Source organism: Onychomys torridus, chromosome 14, assembly GCF_903995425.1.
Source record: "Onychomys torridus chromosome 14, mOncTor1.1, whole genome shotgun sequence".
Lineage (NCBI taxonomy): Eukaryota > Metazoa > Chordata > Mammalia > Rodentia > Cricetidae > Onychomys > Onychomys torridus.
This window is the reverse complement of record NC_050456.1, coordinates 5,294,343-5,315,293: the sequence shown is the minus strand read 5'-3', so window position 1 is coordinate 5,315,293 and position 20,951 is coordinate 5,294,343. Positions and strand designations below refer to the sequence as shown.

The window sequence follows — 20,951 nt, the reverse complement described above, 5'->3', positions numbered from 1 at the left end:
ACACTTCCTCCCACAAGGCCACCCCACTCTAACAAAGCCACACTGCCTAATAGTGCCACTCCCTCTATGAAATTATTGGGGCCAATTATAATTCAAACTACCACAGGGAATTTTGTTTGTTTGTTTTGGTGTGTATATCATGGCTTCTAGTGTATATCTATATCTAGCCCATGTACACTATTTTTTTTTTTTTTGTCTCAAGACACCTCTGAAATGCAGGCAGAGTCTGTGGGTTAGGAATGCTGACTATCCAGAGATGTCCTACCTCCTGATAATTGTTTCTTCATGACCATGGGGTTCTTTTGGCAGAAATTTTCTTGTTATTTGAAAGAACACACAACATTTTACTGACCTTCTGGCATCTTCTGTGAAGAACTGGATAAGAAATTGGTCCCTTGATAGTTTCAGGAAGGCATATCATCCTTCCCTGATAATTATTTGGAGAAATTCTTTAGAAGTAGAGAGCAAGATAAGAAGGCATCAGGAACGTGATACCGTCAATGAGCTACCATCATGATCTATAACCTCTAGGTGGATCCCACCTTCCATAGTTTCCAGAACTTCTTTACTATTGAAGAACCAAGCTGGCAAAACTTGAGGCAGCGGGGATATTTCATATGCAAAGCACAGCAACTCTGAGCTCATGGCAAACTGTCTTTTCTAGTGATATAAGTAAACATCAAACCACAGCATCGTCACACATGTCAGCATTTATTAAAATATAATTTTACCTTCATAAACTACCACAGACATGTCACAAATCTGAATAGTAACAATACAAAATCCATGTGCTTGGACATTTTTTTTGCTAGCGAAGCTGGAGCTTTTTGTCACACGTTTGACTTCTTAGAGTTGAATCATCTTCCCATCCTTCCTTACAGCTCTGACTGGATAAGTCTTAGCGCCTTCTTCATGTTGTCCACCACTGAAACAGGAGGAGACATGTGCTGTGCTCTTGGTAAATGAAAGTAGTGATAATATATAAGTGGTAATTTATACATGGTGATGTATAAGATTGGATTATTTAATTTTTATTTAGTTGGCTCATTAGCACACTATATTATAAGCTAAAGGAATATTTGTAAATTCAGGGATTATACCAAATTAGAGGTAGCTCATCAGATTAATTAACAATAAATAGTTTTATTCTGGGAGCTTTGAGAGAGATTTCTTTTTAGTTAGCTATTGAGTTTATCCAGTATTGCCGGACCAGAGACTAATAGCATCTTCTTAAATATGGCTGATAGTGACAGTTATTAAAAATGATTAAAGTCCAAGTAAATTTGTACCTCATTGTTTATAGGCGTTAGAGACAGGCAACATTGTCATCTGAGAAAAGCACATGGGGTCTTTGACAGAGTTATCTCTGTTAATGTTTGTGTTATTTTAATGTGTGCTAAGTTCTTATTGATCTCACAATTCAGTGATCAGAGGAAGTTGTAGGTAGGTAACCCTGATAAAACAGAGATTCTGAGTCCTCTGGGAAGTTCTGTTGTTGTGTGTGTGTGTGTGGGGGGGGCACTGGGAATCTTCACTTTAAACCACATGCCCAGCACTGGAGGTTGGAATTGTGGAGAGCATTGACAAAAGCCACTGTTGACCCTTTGGTGTGCAGGACTGGATGTCACCACTGCCTGGTGGAACTCATGACTACTCACACAAGGGTAAGTCCTGGGGTTCATATGTGTACAGTCTGTTAGAGTATCTTCCAGTTATATCTGCCCTGACAGTCAAAGAAGGGTCTGTTAAAAACAATGAAAACAAAGTCACTCAAACATCACCACATATTCTTCAAGTTGTTCATTCTCCCTAAAAACCAAGGTCAGGCAAATTCATAAGCAAAGTTAGTTTTCATCACTGAATTCATGATGGATTAACCCACAGTTCCTTTTCAGAGAGTCATGGCTCTCTTTTAATCTATTTTGGGGTACTGTAATGAAAATGCATTGGTAAATTGATTTAATAGCATAAATTGCTTTTAAATGGTAAAGTCTGTAAGTGATATAGTGAATTTTGGCTGTAGATTTAACAAGAACACAATGTTATTGAGTGGGTTAGAAATGACCCCCTTTCAAAAGCACACTCTTAACCTAGAACCTCAGAGCAAGTCAAATAGCAGCGAGGATACTGAGATCCTGCCAGTTTTGCACACCTGACAGATGGTACACATACCAACAAACATGATCCTCGGCACATACTGCCCATCTGGCGACAAGTTCTTATCCGTGGTCTCATGCTAGCAGAAGATGAAATAAATGAACAATATTGGACTGTGTAGCATTCTAATGGAAGCTAAATTTTCAGGAAATTATATATTAGGGCCTTTTAAAATTATGTAGTAACTAATATTTAACCCTGCATGTTTTTGAAAACAAAAAAACAAAAACAAAAAACAAAAAACAAAACAGAGTTAAAACTTTCCATAGAATTTTATGACATTAAGAAAACAATGTTGACAACTCTGTCGATACTGTCTCACCAAGTACAGTATTATAAACGTTAGCTCACAGGCTTCATAACATACTGAATCAGAATCTTTGTGGGTACAGGAACCACAGCTTAGAGTAGCAGGTGGCACCTGGGTCCGCTATAGGGGTTGGGAATTTAGCTCAGCAGTAGAGTGCTTGCCTAGCAAGCACAAGGCCCTGGGTTCGATCCTCAGCTCAAAAAAGAAAAAAAGAAAACAATGTTGAGTTCATGTACCATGAGATTCAGCATGATAAAGCCATTCTGGGCCATTTCTTGTATTTCTTCATTTCTGGCAAATTCCTTTTTTAGTGCTGTGAGGGGGACAAAATGTCAGTTAGCTTAAAGGGTCAAGACATTGTCAATGCAATATCAAAGCTAGTATGTTTTTCTATCATTTACATCAATGACATGAGTGTAAAAGGTTTCTTGTCTTCTTACCATTTAGTCCCTCATTGGGAAGCAATGAGCTAGAGTATGTCCATGGAGATGTCAAGGGGCAATTACATTAATGAAGACACCAGCTTTATAATTTACACTGCTCAGTAACCCATTGGTTAGAACAATTTCTGTCAGCAAGTTTTCCTAATCACTTTGATTCTTTGAAGAAGTGAGTATCACATTCCAAAGAGCATATCATAGTTTCACATTCAGCAGATATGAACAATCATTGTAATCTTTTGTCTGGACTGTCTCAATACTTTGCCCAGGTTTACCTCTGACTCACAATCCTTCTGCTGCAGTTACCACAGGGCACCTCTAGGCGGCCCCCACTTGTTCTTTTAGCATCTTGGTAGAATGGTGGTACTCTGGGAGCTAATGTTTATAATATCTTTAAAATGGGATTTCTACCTTATATTGGATATACAGTAAGATCCCAGTAACTAAAATTACCTTGACAGTATTGACAGTCTTCCAGGTGGTGAATAACCATCAATGGCTTGTTACTAGACAGAGAAAGCATAGAGTGAAGTTAAGAGGTTAATACTGAATAAGATTATAAAATGGAATTAGATTTAAATTTTTGGTACTATTGACAGTACTTAAATAAAAATCTCAGACTCATATTTCATGTCAATGAAGCCTATATTAGGTAGTGTCATCCAGTATGTAGCCCCAGAACTCACCAAGTACAGTATTATAAACGTTAGCTCACAGTCTTCATAACATACTGAATCAGAATCTGTGTGGGTACAGGAACCACAGCTTAGAGTAGCAGGTGGCACTTGGGCCCACTATAGCATATGTAGATAATTAGAAAGCAATGCTGTCTCCAGGGCTCAAGGCATGCTATAAACGAAATTTATTTCTAATTAAAACATGATGGTCATTTAAGGAGAGTCAACTTAAAATATTCTTGGTTTATCTTTTAACTTTTTACAAAATAGTCCTATTTGACCAGTTTCATATCCTTTCATTCATGTGCCAACCTAAATTTACAAATAACTAATATATTTTTCAGGATCATTTGATCCTAACTCTGAAATAGTTATACTAATTTATTTCCTAACTCTAGTCTAAGAGCAAAGCGAGAACAGTAATTATAGGAGTACAATGATTACGATGTAGATATTTGCATGGTTTGGGTTTCAACTTTTCCCCAAAGGTTCTTGTAGTAGAAGCCAGGCCCCAGTGGGATGATGAAGCGGTGCAAAGTTTAAGGGTAGGAAGGGGCTAATGGCTTTGTAGGAAATAATATAGGTAGATAATGGCCTGTCCTCAAGACTATGTTAACGTGTTTCCTGGAAGAGGAGAATGCATTGCTGTGAGGCTGGAATCTTTGAATCCTCTTTGCACACAATCATATCCTGTGGTGCCATCTGCCATGAGGATTCTTCCCAGCCAGGCAGATACTGATGTCCATGCTCTTCAGTTTCCAGAGCTAAGTAAACTTCTTTGCTTTACAAATTATCCAGCCTCATATATTTGATTATAGCAACACAAAATTGACTAAGACAGATATATAGGATGATTTTTCAAATATGGCTTTAATAATAAGATAATCCTGGGCATCAAAAGAGAGTGATTTTAAGACATATTTATTCAGCAAAAATTTTATGTATTAGTTAATTAATTAATTTGCTGATGCTGGTAATCAATCTTTGGACATGCTAGGCAAGCACTCTACTAGTTGGCTACATTCCCAGGGCAACATAAATCTTTTCAAAAGCAATTGCAAAATATAATTATATGAATTCAATGATTTCATAAATCTATGCTGTATCCAGCATTTTTTAATCTCAGTAAATGTTAAACACAAACTTTGAGTCATTAATTTTATTTACTTCTTACACTTGAATTAGAAGTACATTTTGGATAAGACCCTTCTAACTTACCTTTAGGGTTTATGGGCTAATGAGAAAGCTGCCACTTGCCAGCATTAGACATTGGTAAAGTTGCAGATTTGAGCTGTGATGAGTGAAATGTCATACCCACTTCTTATGAGTAATGAGCTAAGCCTAAAGGTATTCAATGAGGCTTACACAGGCAGGTCAAGCTAGAATCAGACCTCCTGAGCCTAAGATGTTTAGTGATGCTCTCACAGGCAGGTATATATTTAGCCTTGTACGCATCAGCTGAATAAGGTTTCTAGTAGATAGCTCTTCTGACGAAGCTTCAGTGGGGCTAGGCATCTTGAGGCACAAGCAGGCAGGGGCCGGGGCCACTTGGCTTTCCTGACTGGCTGCCACTTCTTCCCAGCATCTACAAGACATCTTGAAGGGGCACCTGTGCTTATGGAAGGTGATTGAGGGAAGTCTAGAGAAATGAACTCCAGCATCAGATGGTAGCACTTAGCGCCCAAGGTAAACATATCATTTACGTGCAAGACTCACTCTAAACAGTTTATAACGGGCTGTTACTCAGTTTGAAGGAAAGCACTTTGGCAGGAACTGAAGTAGCTTCAATCTAAAACAAGGTTCCAGTTTCTGTTTTGTTTTGTTTCTTCAGTACAGGAAAGCGACCATCTGAGGATTTGTGGCCACGTTTTCTTTCACAGAACTTAACTCTGCTGTTAGCTAAAAGCAGCATGGGGGTAGGGTGGGGGGAGGGGGCAGTTGCGCTTCAACAAAACTTTATTTGTGAACACTAAAATGTGAGTTTAGCATCATTTTCACATTAAAAAATACTGTTTTTAATTTTCTCATATTTTTAAAGTAAAAATCATTTCTTAGCTCATGTACTGTATATGAACCTGTAATCCTTGAGCTAAAATCTTCTGAAATCACAATCACATGTCCAACTGTGAGAGGTGAGAGAGAGAGAGAGAGAGAGAGAGAGAGAGAACGTTTGAGACTCTGAAATCAGAGGCTGCCCCAGGCCACTGCTTATCATCATTTGGTAGACTGTCTTTTCCATTTGTACATTTTTCCTTTTAAAATAATTTTTAAATTCACTTGACTTAAAACTTGAAAAGGTGAAAGTTCCTCTTCCCAGATCTGTTTCCCATAAGGAAGCAATGGTATCATTCCATCTTCCAGAGGTTTGGGGACCAGTTTCCCCAATGTTGATGTGTCTTGTTCATATCCGTAGACATGTCCACTACTTGTGTGCATGTGTAGGTGTGTTCCTAATACAACACAAGACAGGTTCAGTGTAAGCACCTGAGCAGGAGCTGCTGGGAGACTCGAGAAGGAGGTCTGAGATGTTGAGGAAGCAAAGGCAGTTTAGGGAGACCTCTCCAAAGTTAAACATGAACATAAGACTGTCAAACATGTATCTGCATATTTTCAATATAACTTTTGTCTTAGATGTTATTCTGTAGTTTTTAAATATAGTTTTCCACTAAATATACTTGAAATTTTCTAATTAATCTCCTTAAAATGGATATTTAAATCTTTTCCAATCTCCCTCTTACATTTGAATAAACACTTATTTGATAAACATGCAGTTGTCATTTGTGTATGATTTCGCATCTGTGTGTGCATGTTTGTGAATAGATTTCCAGAAGCAGATTTTGTGTACCAAAGAGTTTGTGCATTCATATTCTCCACAGAAGCTGTACCTCTGTTAAAACTGGTCAGCAGTTTTAAATCACTTTACCCAATATGCAAAAAGAAAAGAGATTACTGCCATTTTACCTTCCTACAAAATAGTTCTCATATGTTCCAGGTGTGTATTATTTGTTCCGGACTATTACATCCTTCACTTGACTTGAGATTTCTTTTTTAATTCTAAAGAAGCCTTGGAGTTAGAGAAATTCACTCTTGTGATATATGCCCCCTCCCTTCTCCATCCTCAGTTCCTGGCTTCTCCCATCGCATATGGCTTTTGGCTGTGCAGAAAAGCCATATAATCAGAAATATTGGTTTCTGTGTTTACTTACTTTTTTATCAGTGACTATAATACCTGAAATCTTTTATTAGCTCTAACAGCCCTTGGGGTTTTCTGTGTACGTGATCATTTCCTGTGTACACGGGAATGATTTCATTTATACTCTCTCATTTGGATGCCTTTTACGTTTTTATCTTGCCTAGTTAGATTGTTCAGTTCATCCAGAGATACCAGGTGGAAGATAAGGAAGAATGGGACCTTCTGTCCTTTTCTCTGGAAAATGTTCAACTGCTCTCCACTGGGCATGTGATCTCAGGTCATATGATTCTCCACTGGGAATGTGACCCAAGGTCATATGATTCTTGTGCTGAGAGATGGCCTTTCTAGAGCTAGTTGGCTGTGTATGTATGTTAAGTTCTATCAGATGCTCCCCAATATCTATTGAGAGATGCTATGATTCTTTATTCTGCCAGTACAGGTATCATTCTTGTTAATGCATATTAATTGATCCTATGTTCTAGGGTTAAGTCTTATTCAACCATGGTTAATGGTGTTTTTAATATGCTGTTGGATTCTATTTGCTAGGGTGTTAAAGATTTTTCCATTTGTGTTCATCAAGTGTGTCTCAGTCAATGTTTTATTGCTGTGAAGAGGCACCATAACCATGGCAACTCTTTTAAAATAAAGCATTTAATTGGGGCTGTCTTACAGATTCAGAGGTTTAGTTATTATCATCATGGTGGGAAGCATTGCGACATTCAGACAGACATGGTACTGGAGAGGTAGCTGAGAGTTCTACCTCTGAATCTACAGGCAGAAGAGAGACACTGAGTCTGGCTTGAGCATTTAAAACCTCAAATCCCACTGCTAGTGACATACTTCCTTCAACAAGGTCACATGTCCTAATCCTTTCAAATAGTGCCACTCTGTGTGAGCCTGTGGGGCATTCTTATTCAGACCACCAAAAGGGTATAACCTATATTTTATTTTTTTTCTCTCCTGACTTTGTTACCAGGGTAATTCTTGTCTCATTAACAAAATTTAAATATATTATTTTCTTTCCATTTTTTTCTGATAAATTTGAGGAGGGTTAGTATCAGTTGTTTAATAGTTTAGTAGGCAGCAGGGAGCATTAGCACACAGCCGTGAAAACAGTGTATGGGGTGCTTAGGCAGGAATACAGTTTGAGGCCAGCTGGGATGCACAAGATGCTGTTTCAAAACCAAACAAAGATATTGGGCTTTACTTTGAGGGAAGACTTTTAAAATTAGGAATAAAATTTCTTCACTGTTCTGTTCAAATTTTCTATTCATGATTAAATCTTGATGGTTTTATGCATTTGGGAAGTATGTTTCTGCTAGACTATTTAATTTATTGACGTAATAGTTGTTCAAAATAGTCTGTGATGACCATTTCTGTGATATTGTTTTGTTTGTTTCATTGTGTTTTGTTTATTTATTTTTACTTGTGTGTGTGTGTGTGTGTGTGTGTGTGTGTGTGTGTGTGTGTGTGTGTGCAGGTACCTAGGGAGGCCACAAGAGGGTGCTGCATCCCATAGAGCTGGAGTTGCAGGCACACAGGTGCTGGGAACTGAACTCTAGTCTTCTGAAGAGCAGTAAGTGCTCTGACCATCTCTCTACAACTGTGATACCATCTGCCATGTCTCCCTTTCATTCTGATTTTGTTGGAATTCTTTCTTTTTCTTTGCTGGCATGTTTACTGCTATGTTAGTTTTATCTCTTCCAAAAAGGAGAAAGAGCAGCTTTTGTTTGTGTGGTCCTGCCCGTTGCTTTCTTGCTTACTTTTTTGCTTACATTTGCTCTGGTTTTATTGTGTCCTTCCTAATACTAATTTTGACCTTAGTTTGTTTTTTTCCCCCCTTTGGGGGTATGAAGGGTATTTTAAAGGTACAATATTGGATTATTTGGAACTTCCTTTTTTTCAAATAAAAAAATAAAGATATTTATTCGGAAAATTTCCATTTGAATGGTTTATAGTACATTGCATAAGTTTTAGTATATTGACTTTCTACTTTGATTTGTCTCAAAATATTAAAAAACATCCCTCTTAATATCCTCTTTGACCCATTTGACACACAGATCTGTGTGTGTGGTATGTGTGTGTGGTGCTGCACATGAGTGTTGTGTGTGGTATGTGTGTGTGGTGCATGCTGCACATGAGTGTTGTGTGTGGTATGTGTGTGTGGTGCATGCTGCACATGAATTTTTAGTCTTTAATGGTCCTAGAATTTCCAGATGAAATCTTACCCTATCTGGGCAGATTCTCTACATGTTCTGAGGCTATAATTTGTCATATGTTGTTTCTTACACTCATATTTGGAGATTTTTCTGTAATTGTTAATCAGTTTTGAGAGCATTTAAGTCCATTTTAATTTAATTTCCAATATTTTCACTTTAATGGGAAGTGAACATTCATCAGATATTTGACACATTCTCCAGGAGATTCAGTAGATCTTTAAGGATGAAAACAATGTCACACTTGATCATTGGACCTGGGCTCATGCCTGACACATAGCAGTTGATGCTCAACTAGTGTTTGGCTGATTAACTATGACTATGAATGGGAAATAAAGCTCCACAAGGTGTCTGGCTGACCAGACTAGCTGGAGGACTGTTCCTGTAAACTGCTTTCCTAGGAAGCTTGCATAGTGCCTACTGAGACACCGTCTTATTTATACAGCTTACATTTAAAAGTTTGCCTGTGTGATAAATTCATACAGAGGTATTTAGGGCTTTTACATCTAAAGAATACCATTTGTTACAGTTTGAATGTGAAATGTTTCTTTTTTTAAAAAAAATATTTTATTATTCATTTATATATATGAGTGCTTCATCTGCATGTACAACTTTATGCCAGAAGAGGCCATCAGATCCCACTAGAGAGGGTTGAGAGCCACCATGTGGTTGCTGGGAGTTGAACTCAGGACCTCTGGAAGAGCAGGCAGTGCTCTTAACCACTGAGCCATCTCTCCAGCCCCGTGAAATGTTTCTTATAGGCTTGTTTATTTGGTGCAGTTGTAAGTTGTGGAACCTTTAGAAGGTGGCGAGAGTGGGCGCTGGTGGGCAGTCCTCACAGATTACATCTGGCCTGCATCTGGCCCCACTATGTTTTCTGACTGCCAGTGTGACATGACCTGCTGCTTCTGCTGCCAGGCCTTCCTCACAGGGCTGGAGTCTATGCCTGAATCCTGTCCCAGGATGAATCCTTCCTCCTTTAAGTCACTTCTGGTCAGGGGTCTGATTACAGCGATAAGAAGAGTAGTTAAACACTACTGTAATAGCAGCCATGACTCCACACAGCATCCAATAACAGAGCAGAACTGTGGCATTCTTTCAGAAGCCAACACGGCTGTTTCTGGTTCTTCCATTAGGCATGAGTAATGGTGTGGGAACAGTAGCTGAGAGGGACTTTACCTTTTGTGAGCATGAAAGAGACCTTCTTCATAAGTTTGTACCCAAGTGATGTCATCTCCCCACCCTGAAGAAAGAGAGAAACCAATGCATTATTCCAGGGCTACAGGTCTCTGTCTAATGAGCAGATGTCAACCTGCATAACTTATGATGGCTCCAAAGCTGTTGGCTGATATATAGTACAAAAGACAGTAATTATATCTGGATATGAAGAAGTGTCACCCTATCAGATTGTACTTGGGGGACTTGGGAGTTGTGCATGAAAGCTCAACCCAGCCTTGAACTAACTTACTAAGTACTGATCAGTGCTGGATGAAGGATGAGGATGGCTGAAGAGACATCTCTGGTCATGCAAAAGCTCCTGCTTTCAGAATATACATGACATAACAGTTATCTTAGCATACTTCTAGACAATCCAAGAGTCCTTTGGACTATGCTGCAAAGTGTCCCCTGTATCTTGAAGAGCAAAGGATGCTGACTGCTCCTATGGCAGTCACGCTGAGGGAAAGGGGTTCCAAGTTCCACTTCGACTTTTTATTTGAAAACATTCAAGCATGAGAATTTCACGTTTGAAAACACACACACACACACACACACACACACACACACACACACACATGCATACACACACACACACACACACACACACATGCACACATGCACACTCTAGAAACATACAAGGAGTAGAAGAGAAGGAAATCAGAAGTGGCAACTACAGTAGAGAGACTCCACTGGCCTTAGAAAGGAGACAGAAGTAGTTGTGAATTTGTGCTAGAGATGAAAGAATAAAGCCCTCAAGAAGTAGAAGGTACAGAGCATCCAGGAATACTGCAGAGTGTTTAGGGCATGCCCCAGATATGGATGAGAAAGACTGAATTATCATGAAAGAAATATTTGGGGGCTAGTTAGGCTAGAGTGTTCCTGTGTTCCAATGTCAGACTGTGGCGTTTGATACCACAGGTCTGTAATAGCAGTTACCAAAGGCAGAATCATGAAGTAAGATAATCATGATTCTGTGTTTCTTCTTGTTTCCTCTATTTGTTCTTTGGTAACAACTATATTGAGGTATTATTCATGTATGATTCAACTCACTCATAGAAAGTGCACATTCTTTGTAGTGTATTCCTGGAGTTACAAGGCCAACACTATAATCAATTTTAGAACATTCTCAACACCACAAAGTAAACTCTATTTTTAAAAAACTTTATTTACTTATCCATTTATCTGAATGTGGGGGTGGGGCCTAAGGTGGAGCTCAGAGGAAAACTTGAGGGGGATTGATTCCAGGTCCCCAGACTTGGCAGGAAGCACTTGTTCCTGCTGAGCCATCTTGCCAGTCCTAAACACTAAAACTTTTTTTTTAAGCTATCCTCTACCCTCTAGTCTCTAGATTTTCCAGAGCTCTAAGAAACCCCTAATCTGGTAGTTACCCCTCAAGTTTGCTTCTTATAGACATTTCATGTAAGTGGGAATATCCATTATGTGGTCTTTGTGATTGAATTATTTCTCTCAGTATGTTTTCAAACTTCATGTTTTGTCATGTATTTGTACTTAATGACCTTTCTATAGCTTAATATTATCCCACCGTATAGAGCCAAGCTTAGGTAGTGAAGAAAGTTAGTACTACCAGGAGTGGGGTATTGCTGTGACAAACCTGACCTTGTTGTTTTGGGGATGACTGTAGAAGGACTTAGGAACATTGTGCTAGAAAATCACTGAGTGTTGGGAGCTCAGTGAGCTGTCTGTGGAAACTTGGAGATGAGAATCTTGAGAGCAGTGTAGACAATGGAGGCCTGGCTTGTGAAGTTTCAGAGGGAAACAAAGACTCTGATGTGTTTTCTGTGTGAAGAATCTGTGGTTCTTGTTAGCTGAGGCTGAATAATCAGCTGTGATTAATAAGATACCAGAACTACTGAAACGGAACCTTTGCTTTGCTGGGATACTTGACGCTGGTTGACTGGAGCTGAGAAATTAGCAGTGATTAATAAGAGTCCAGCATCATTGAGGTAAAATCTTCTAGGAAGTGTTTCCTGAGAGTCTGTAAACTACAGCTGTGTTCCAGAGGCAGCCAAAGTTGTACCTTGTGATGGCAGCTGGACTTGGTAAATGTGTAAGAGTCACCCAGGTGATACTGGTTTTGAAGGCATGAAGGGGTCATGGGGAGCAGCAGAGGCTTGGCACTGTGAAAAGCCAGGAGAGGCCATTGGTGAAGGTGCAGCCTCAGTGGCAGTTGAAGACCTGGGATTGAAAAGCTGAAAAGGGCCAGGCCGAAAAGTTGAGGCTTGGCACCATGAGGAGAGCCTGTGAGAGGCTGTTGTTGGAAGTGCAGCCCAGCTGCAGCAGAAGAGCCAGCATTTTGGGGATGCCAGTCCCATGGATGACCACCAAGAATAATAACAGCAGTGGAGTGGAGACAGTGGAGCCTGGAAGACAAGTTGTGTGTGCTGCAGAGGGCAGAGCTGGAGAAGTGACCCAAGCCCTTTGGAGGAGCCCGGAAGATTGCGAGCAGATCCCAGATATTGACATTGATTTATTATACTGTTGGAGTTTGTTTTCACTTTGTTCTGATTATGATTGTGCCCTGGTTCTTCCCTCTTGAAGTAAGAAAGTAGTTAATTTATTTTTTGTTTTATAGAAGCCCACAGTTGAAATACTGATTTTTAAAAGAGGTTTAGGTTTTAAAAGAGACAAGACTTTTTTTTTTTTAAGAGACTGAATTCTAAAGTGTTTGAATTTGTAAAGATGGTGAAACTTTTAAAGTCTGTAATTTTTTTTTATTGTGATGTTGATAATGATGTGTGATCTTGCAGATGAACAAGGAAAGAATGGTTATGGCTTAACAGTGATGTGTCAAGTTGGCAAGGGGTCAGTTATCCTGCTGTTACATCAACTTGACACAAGCTAGAGTCCTCTGAAAGGAGAGCGCCTCAGTTGAGAAGATGCTTTTGTGAGACCCAGCTGTAGGGCGCTTTTAAAACCAGTTACTGGTGGGGAGTGCTGTGATTAAAGGTGAGTGCCACCACACCTGGAACATTTTCACTTTCTGAGGAAATGTTAATTTGTTCTACAAAGATTGTGCCATTTTACAGTAAAGAGAGGATAATAGATCTGTTTGTGCTAGAACTAATATCTCAACATTGGAAGACATCATTGTAGTTTTGGTACCCCCCTACCTGGAATCTTCTCCGTAACGATCCTGAAAGACGATCTGATGTCATTTCTGTAGAAATATGGGAGAGTCCCTTGAGTACTTTTCTTTCTTTGCTTGTATGTGGTTTTTGGATTTATTTATATTTATAAATTTTTTTGTGTATGGGTGTCTTGCTTGCATGTGTGTATATATACCACACGTGTGCCTGGTGCGCACGGAGGTCAGAGTTAGATTCCCTAGAACTGGCATTATAGAGGATTGTGAACTGCCCTGTGGATGAATCTTGAACCCAGGTCCTCTGGAAGAGCAGCCAGTACTCTTAACTGATGAGCCACCTCTCCAGCTCCTCTCATCTGCTGTAAATGTTACTCAAATACTAGAGCTTTAACAATGGAAACATTCCAGTTCTTGTTTCCTGCTCAATTTAGTTAACAGACATTAATGAATCTTCTGTTCTGTTTAATCCATTAGTCCCTGGGGGTACAAAGGAAAAGCAACATAACCCCCCAAATATCCATAGGGGATACAGACACAATCAGCAGAGGAACCTATTGTATCATAACTGTTTCCATACAGTCTAGGTTATAATCACAATGGGCCAAATGCGACAGAATTTAAATTCTCTTCCAGGCCTGGATTCATGGCTGCACTTTTGTCTCGAGTTTGGCTATGGTTTTTGGTCTTCTGTGATTTTGTTCATTCACCAGATGTGCATTAATTGAGCATCTGCTGTATGCTAGTCTACTGTAGTGAGAACTGACTGGGTCCTGGGCAGTTCTTTTGTTAAAAGGACGTTAGAAAATGTTGGTCTCCATATGAGTATGTTTTTTAACCCTATTCCTTTCCTTACTAATCTGTTTTCTCCCCACTCGTCTCTGCTCTGAACTGTCTGCCCTGTCTCTGTCCTGAGCTGTCTGGCCCTGTCTCTGTCCTGAGCTGTCTGGCCCTGTCTCTGTCCTGAACTGTCTGCCCTGTCTCTGATCAACTCTGCACACTTTACTCAGGCCCCTTCCACCTGCTCTTGCCTTTCCTCCTCATTCTCTGAGCCGTTTCTAACACAGAAATAGATAGCCAAAGGGCAGACAAATATAAACCAGCTCTCAACACACTGACTGTCAGCGTTAGTAGTCATTTTCTCTACTAAAACAGTATCTTAATAACTGAAGTAGTAGAATCAAGTTGTTCAAAGTAAGCCATATGTATTCCAATTCGTTTTCATAAAATTTGTCAAAAAGGAGGCCAGCAAGATGGCTTAGCAGGTATGGGCTCATATTGCCAAAACTGATGACTGGAGTTTGATCTCTAGACTCAAATGGTGGAAAGAGAGAATAGAGTTCATCCAGTTCATCAAGTTGTCTTCTGATCTCAACACGTGAATGAATAGATAGATAGATAGATAGATAGATAGATAGATAGATAGACAGATAGGTAAATGTAATAAAACCTTGCTGCAGAGTTTTAGATCAACATCTACATGGGCTCCCAGGATGCCAACGTCTTACACTACAGTTATAGCATGCCACCCAGCTCCGCTACAGAAGGGCTTGAAGAGCAGTGAGTAGTTTGGCCTTGGGTTGTTGAAGGTCACTAAGCTACTTATTTTATAACTATTAGTTTGTATGGAGAGCTATGTGATAAGTTATATCCAAGGAAATGTTTCCATCCTTTATTTATTTTGCAGAATATATTGCTTTTCTAGACATATAGATTGTGATTACCAGGCTAAAGTTGAATTAATTCACTTAGGTAAACAATATGGACACACAGCTGGCATTCTGTAGATCTGAAGAAATGAACAGTGTGGAAGCCATCTGCAGGGTATTATTGTCACTGTTGACTCTGCTCAGAGCATCATTCTAAAGAGCAGCCAAGCTCTGCATGGCTATCCTGATTATTTGAATCAATTGAGTGGGGGCAAATAATTCTCAGCATTTTTCTGCTCCTTGTAAATATAAAAACCAATTTTGAGAACTGTTTCTTCATCATCCTTTTGGATATGAAGATTTGTTTGTTTCTTAGACCAAAGTAAAACTGTAAGTATAAAAAAAGTAGAGTTTTCTGGAGTTGAAGAGAAAGGCAAATGTCTAAAGTCAGTTGAAGCTATAGACATCAAGCCAGTTCTTTATAATGTCTACAAAAGGTGCATCAAAATTCTGTTATTGAGTGGTACACACCTGTAATCCCAATGCTTGGGAGATAAAGGGAGTCAGATCTGAGTTTTAGGCCAGCCTGGTCTGCATAACAAGTTCCAAGCCAGCCAAGTCTACATGGTGAGACTGTGTTTCAAAAACAAAGCAAACAAACAAAACAAACACCCCAACCCAAGAGCTGTTATTTCTTTGAAATTTGGTTTACTGTCTAAAATAGATGATTCCCCCTTAAGAAACATCTGTTTTAAAGTCACACATAGCAAATGTCTATTTTTTTTCCTTATAATCAGACTATAGATGGCTATACTAGCTATTTTGAGAACAGTTGAAATGACTTAGTTTAGAAACTCCAGTGAGATTACAGTACCTCTTGAGAGTGTCTGAGGAGGTCTCTTTTCTTTTTTGATGGCAATGGCAAGGTTGGAAGGAACTGTGATCAGCAAGACACAGAGGGTCAAAGTAGACTGTGGCATCATGTCTTCTAGCAAGTCACTCAGAGGTAGCTAGATGGCAGAAAAGAATTTTCAGAATCTGGTCGTTTTCAACAGTCTGCTAGTTAAAGCTGTTTGGACAAACCCCATGCTGACTGGTGCTTCTTTTGATTTTACATTAGAGATCTTTAAGGATGTTTGTTTGTTTTTGTTTGTTTGTTTGTTTGTTTGTTTGTTTTTGTTTTTCAAGACAGGGTTTCTCTGTGTAGCTTTGCGCCTTTTTCCTGGATCTCACTCTAGTCCAGGCTGGCCTCGAACTCACAGAGATCCTCCTGCCTCTGCCTCCCAAGTGCTGGGATTAAAGGCATGCGCCACCACCGCCCGGCATGGATCATTTTTTAAAACACTTAAAAATGTTGAGCCATCTTAGTAGACATTAAGTTCATGGAGGTTCTAGATATCCTGGCACAGAGTAACATTGGAGAGCAGGTTGAGGGTACCCAGCTGCCCCAGAGGTCACTGTGGTGTGTGTAGCTCTACAGTGAAACTCAAACAGGATCCTGCTCAGTAATCGGCGTCAAACTACAATATGCAAAGCAGAGCTGACTCTCAGCATGCCCAAGGATTCTTTGTCTCTCCATCTTTCTGGGCCTAGTAGCTGAAAACAACATCTGAACTCTCTAGTAAAGTGAGATTAGATAAGAAAGAACACTGCTTCAGCAGCAGATAAGAAGTGAACTAGAATGTGGAGGAGCCTTGTTCTTCAGTGCGGTGGAGTCCTATAACCTCCCCACGCTTTCTAACAGCCAGTTAGTTAGCTTTCCCTTCTCTTTAGAAGCTGCCATGTATTGTCACATTGCTAAAATTAAATATTTGGACAACAGAATAGAAGTAAGTATACAGAGGGTCTTCATGTTAGTTTAAATTTTCTTAAGACATTTTTGCTGCAGATGTGTTATTTGGCAGTGAATTCCATCATAATAATGACATCTCCTAGTCCAAATTTAATGAATGGTTACTTACTGATTCTGCTTGAGTTGGCTCTATTTAGCTTTCTTAGGAATTGTGGGAAATGGAAAGACATAACAATTTGGGCCCAGCAAAACCCCTGGTGGCTGTTAATGTAAAGTAGCATCTGAGACCTTGGAGGACAACAGCTCAGTGGAGGTTTGTAGAACCTGGTTTCTCTAGATGCTTTCTTATCCCCCCTCTTTCCAGTATGTTCTCATTCTCAGTGATGTCTCTTCTGTCCCATCCCTGAATTGATGAAGTTTGCCATCCTGGGTTAGTCTTATTGGAATTACTTCCATCCACAATCACCAGTAGAGCCATTTATTACCTCTTTGTGCCCAGGCTCTACATATCCTGTTAAACAGTAACCATGTCTGATAACACTGTCCGTTTCAGTTCTTATAGTTTATTAAGTCATAAAACATTTCAGAATGCCATCTTGTTCCCTTAGGTCTAGCTATCTTGTACCTAGTAGACTGAAGGAAAGCTTAAGGCAGGTTTTAACAGGGAATGTGGACAGCCTGGGGTCACAAACCACACTTGGAAGGTCAGCTTCAGTCAGGCCGAAAGTTGCAGCAGAGAAGTTGAAAAACCACCTGCAATAGAGTCCTATCAGCTTCTAGAAGGTCTACAGAGGAGCTGCAGGTGGCAAAAAATAATAAAAAATGAATTAAAAAACCCTGGAGATTGTCTGCAAAGCTTCACCTTCCTTGAGAAGGTGGAAAAATGCTCCAGATTCACCTGGAATCTTAGAAGAAAGAGGTAAGAAAAGTTAAGCTGGAGAAGGTATTCGGAAAGTCCTTGATGTTAGGAACAGAGATGGACAGGTGGACTCTACATCAAGAAGAGAGAGAGATGTGCAACTTCATCATCTGTGGTATTTTCACACTAAGTTCAGGATTGAGGAGGATCCATAATTCTTAATTTCAAGTGTTTACGTACTTATTATATATTTATGTACTATTGTCAAGCACCTTTTTGTATTCAAATTAAAAACCTTAGTGAGATGTTACAAAAAAGATACTGACTGTATTCAAAGCAATGCAGCTTGTACATTGTTGTTTGGGAATGAGTGATGCTCTCCCTGGTTAGAGTGTGACTTGCTAAGAGTCCTTAAATTCTAGCTTCAAGGGACAGACATTTGGAGGAAGTCAGACGATTATTTCATTACAGCAGCATCTGATGCCTTTGGGAAACACCAGCCATCCTGTCCACCAACAGGCTCTATCAACACTGACCAGTTAGCATTTCCTGACACTAGGCTTGTGCTTTTCCAAAGTAATTTAACATAAGCCATTTACTTCAATATTGAAAACTTCTATAATTCAAAATAAAACTTCTGGGGCTGGAGAGATAGCTCAGTGGTTCAGAGCACTGGCTGTTGCCTCCAGAGGTCTTGAGTTCAATTCCCAGCATGGCAGCTCACAACTGTCTGTAACTCTAGTTCCAGGGCATCTGACACCCTCACACAGACATACATGCAGGCAAAGCACCAATGAATATGAAATGAAAGTAAATAAATTTAAAAAAAAAACCAAGTTATTTAAGAAACAAAATAAGAGTAAAACACCAAACCAAAAAACAAGGAAGTACTATTGTTAGCACCCAGAAATTTTTAAAAAGAGTCATTTTAGGTTAATTCTAGCTTATTCTATTATTAATATGAATTAAGAGTAAAAACTATGAAGTCAGAGCAGGAAACCAGGTCAGTAGCAGCAGCAAAATAAAGCTTCATTTCATGTTTCCCACTTTTAACCAAGAGCCTCACTTTTTTTTTTTTTTTTTTTTTTTTTTTTTGAGACAGGGTCTCTCTGTAGCTTTGCACCTTTCCTGGATCTCACTCTGTAGACCAGGCTGGCTGGCCTCGAACTCACAAAGATCCGCCTGGCTCTGCCTCCCGAGTGCTGGGATTAAAGGCATGCGCCACCACTGCCGGGCAGGAGCCTCACTTTTAAATAGCAAAGCGGTTAATTAATCATTTAAACGTAGCAGAGGCTGAGAGATTGAATACTGAGTATCTGGAAGTTTCACTTTTAAATAGCAAAGCAGTTAATTAATCATTTAAATGTAGCAGAGGCTGAGAGATTGGATACTGAGTATCTGGACGTTTTGCTTGCTTACCTGAGCTGCCCAGCGATCTTGTTAGAAATGTATTCTGGATGGTTCCCGTTGCAAAGGGGTGTGGATTTATAGACACGCACACACACCTGACCTGCAACTTCCCCTGCATGGCACCAAGAGCGCTGTCACCTGTGTGCTCACAAACATGGGCTTGTCCAAAGAACTTGGCTTCTTCCCAGTTCTCATGCTTACAGTGAGGAAGTTCTCCTCGCTCTAAAGTAAGATTGCATGTCTTCATAAAATGACACCGAAGACTTTGTGCTTCCTTTTCCTCTACAGTTTGCTTTCCAAGGTAATTGGATGTTTGGCTAGATTTCAGCACTGTGAGAAAAAGGAAAAAAAACAGAAAAAACTGGCAGGGGTGGGGGATGAATGTAGAAACTTTGTGAACACCATTGTTCCCAGCGGGAGAGTTCAGTGAGTTTTGGGATTAGACACAAAGCAAGTAGAAATTCTTCTAGGTGACTCAGATTACAGGAATATAACAAAGACCTAAAGAGATCAGGCTTGCTTTCTTTTTAATTTGAGGAGAGAGAGAGAGAGAGAGAGAGAGAGAGAGAGAGAGAGAGAGAGAGAGAGAGAGAGAGAACTTTTTAATTTTTTCATGATTTGGTTATTCTTTGCAATCTTTTTTTTATTTGTTTGTTTTGGGTATTGTTATACACTGTTTTTGGACCCAATTCCTGAATTTATCTCATTTAGTTTTAGAGAATGGCTGTGTTTCACTGACTTGCAGTGAAGTTTCTGAGAGTTTAGTAATGGGATCTCCTATGTGTGGGCAAGTTAGCTCCCCAGTGCTGCCCACACCTCCAGCCTCTAGTAGGATGACGCTGTCCACCTTCTAACATTGGCAAGTTGATCAGTAAGTCTTGGAAGTGCTGCTTGCTGCTGAACCTTCTTCTGGGATATTTGGATAGAAGCTTCCAGCTCAGTTCTAGCTTGATTTCCACATCCTGGAAGCATTGTATGTGGAATTTTCAGCAATAGGGTTTTACTATTAGTTCTAGTGGACAACACATAGGCACGGCGATAGTCTATTTTATGTGGGAAGCCTCTGGGGTTGATCAACTCCTGGGGAGAGGACATAAGAACACACCCCCAAACAATTTATCCATCTTGAAATGTCCATAGTGCTGAGGTAAGAAACCCCAAGTCTGTGTTAACTCAGTCATGGGGATTATGTCTAGTGTTAATTTAAGCATACACATGGGGTTTAATTTTTGTAAATTAATTATGAGGAGAAATCTAGGAAAACTTATTATTAGATACCAACAAACATAAGGAAAACAGTCTATTTCATCCACTGAATAGACTCATGTCCAGGTGGAGTGTGTGGAGCTCTGGCAGGCATCTTGCTATCACGAGGGTGTCTAGGAAAACAAAGGTGATTTAGTTGAGAGAGAAGTGGGGAAGGTTTTAAAGGGAAAATATTTTTTGTTTTCCTTTTTTTTTTAAACATTGAAAACAGATTCTTCTCTCATACAATACACCCCACCACAATTTTGCCTCCCTCCACTCCTCCCATCTCTCTACCACCTCCCCTTTCTCCCAGATGCATCACCCCTCCATCTCTCCTCAGAAAAGAGCAGGCCTCCAAGAGACAACAACCAAACACGACAAAACTCGATATAATAAGAGAAGGCAGAAGCCTTCATACTGAAGCTGGACAAGGCAACTCACAGGAGGAAAAGAGTTCCAGGAGCAGGCAATAGTCAGACACATCAGCTCCCACTGTTAGGAGTCACACAAAAACACCAAGATGACAGCCCTAACATATACACCGAAGTCCTAGTGCAGACCTATGCAGGCTCCGTTTGCCTGTACATGGCGCTTAGTTGTCCTGTGGGCCATGTTTTCCTGGCGTCCGCCATTCCCTTCGACTCTTGCAATCTCTTCCTACTCACTCTCTGCAGTAATT

At 39.8% G+C, this 20,951-nt stretch overlaps 1 protein-coding gene across 1 annotated transcript; it reads right to left on the bottom strand.

The window, feature by feature from the left end:
- Positions 1–704: 704 nt before the first annotated feature.
- Positions 705–19,142, bottom strand: Agr3 (anterior gradient 3, protein disulphide isomerase family member). The gene is made up of 8 exons (XM_036205510.1): positions 19,034–19,142; positions 15,838–15,973; positions 10,173–10,236; positions 3,361–3,413; positions 2,704–2,780; positions 2,173–2,236; positions 1,659–1,742; positions 705–925 (listed from the first exon to the last, which is right to left on the bottom strand). Exons 2-8 carry the CDS (start codon positions 15,944–15,946, stop codon positions 876–878), a joined length of 501 nt encoding a protein of 166 aa, XP_036061403.1. The 5' UTR covers positions 15,947–15,973; positions 19,034–19,142; the 3' UTR covers positions 705–875.
- Between the last annotated feature and the right edge of the window lie 1,809 nt (positions 19,143–20,951).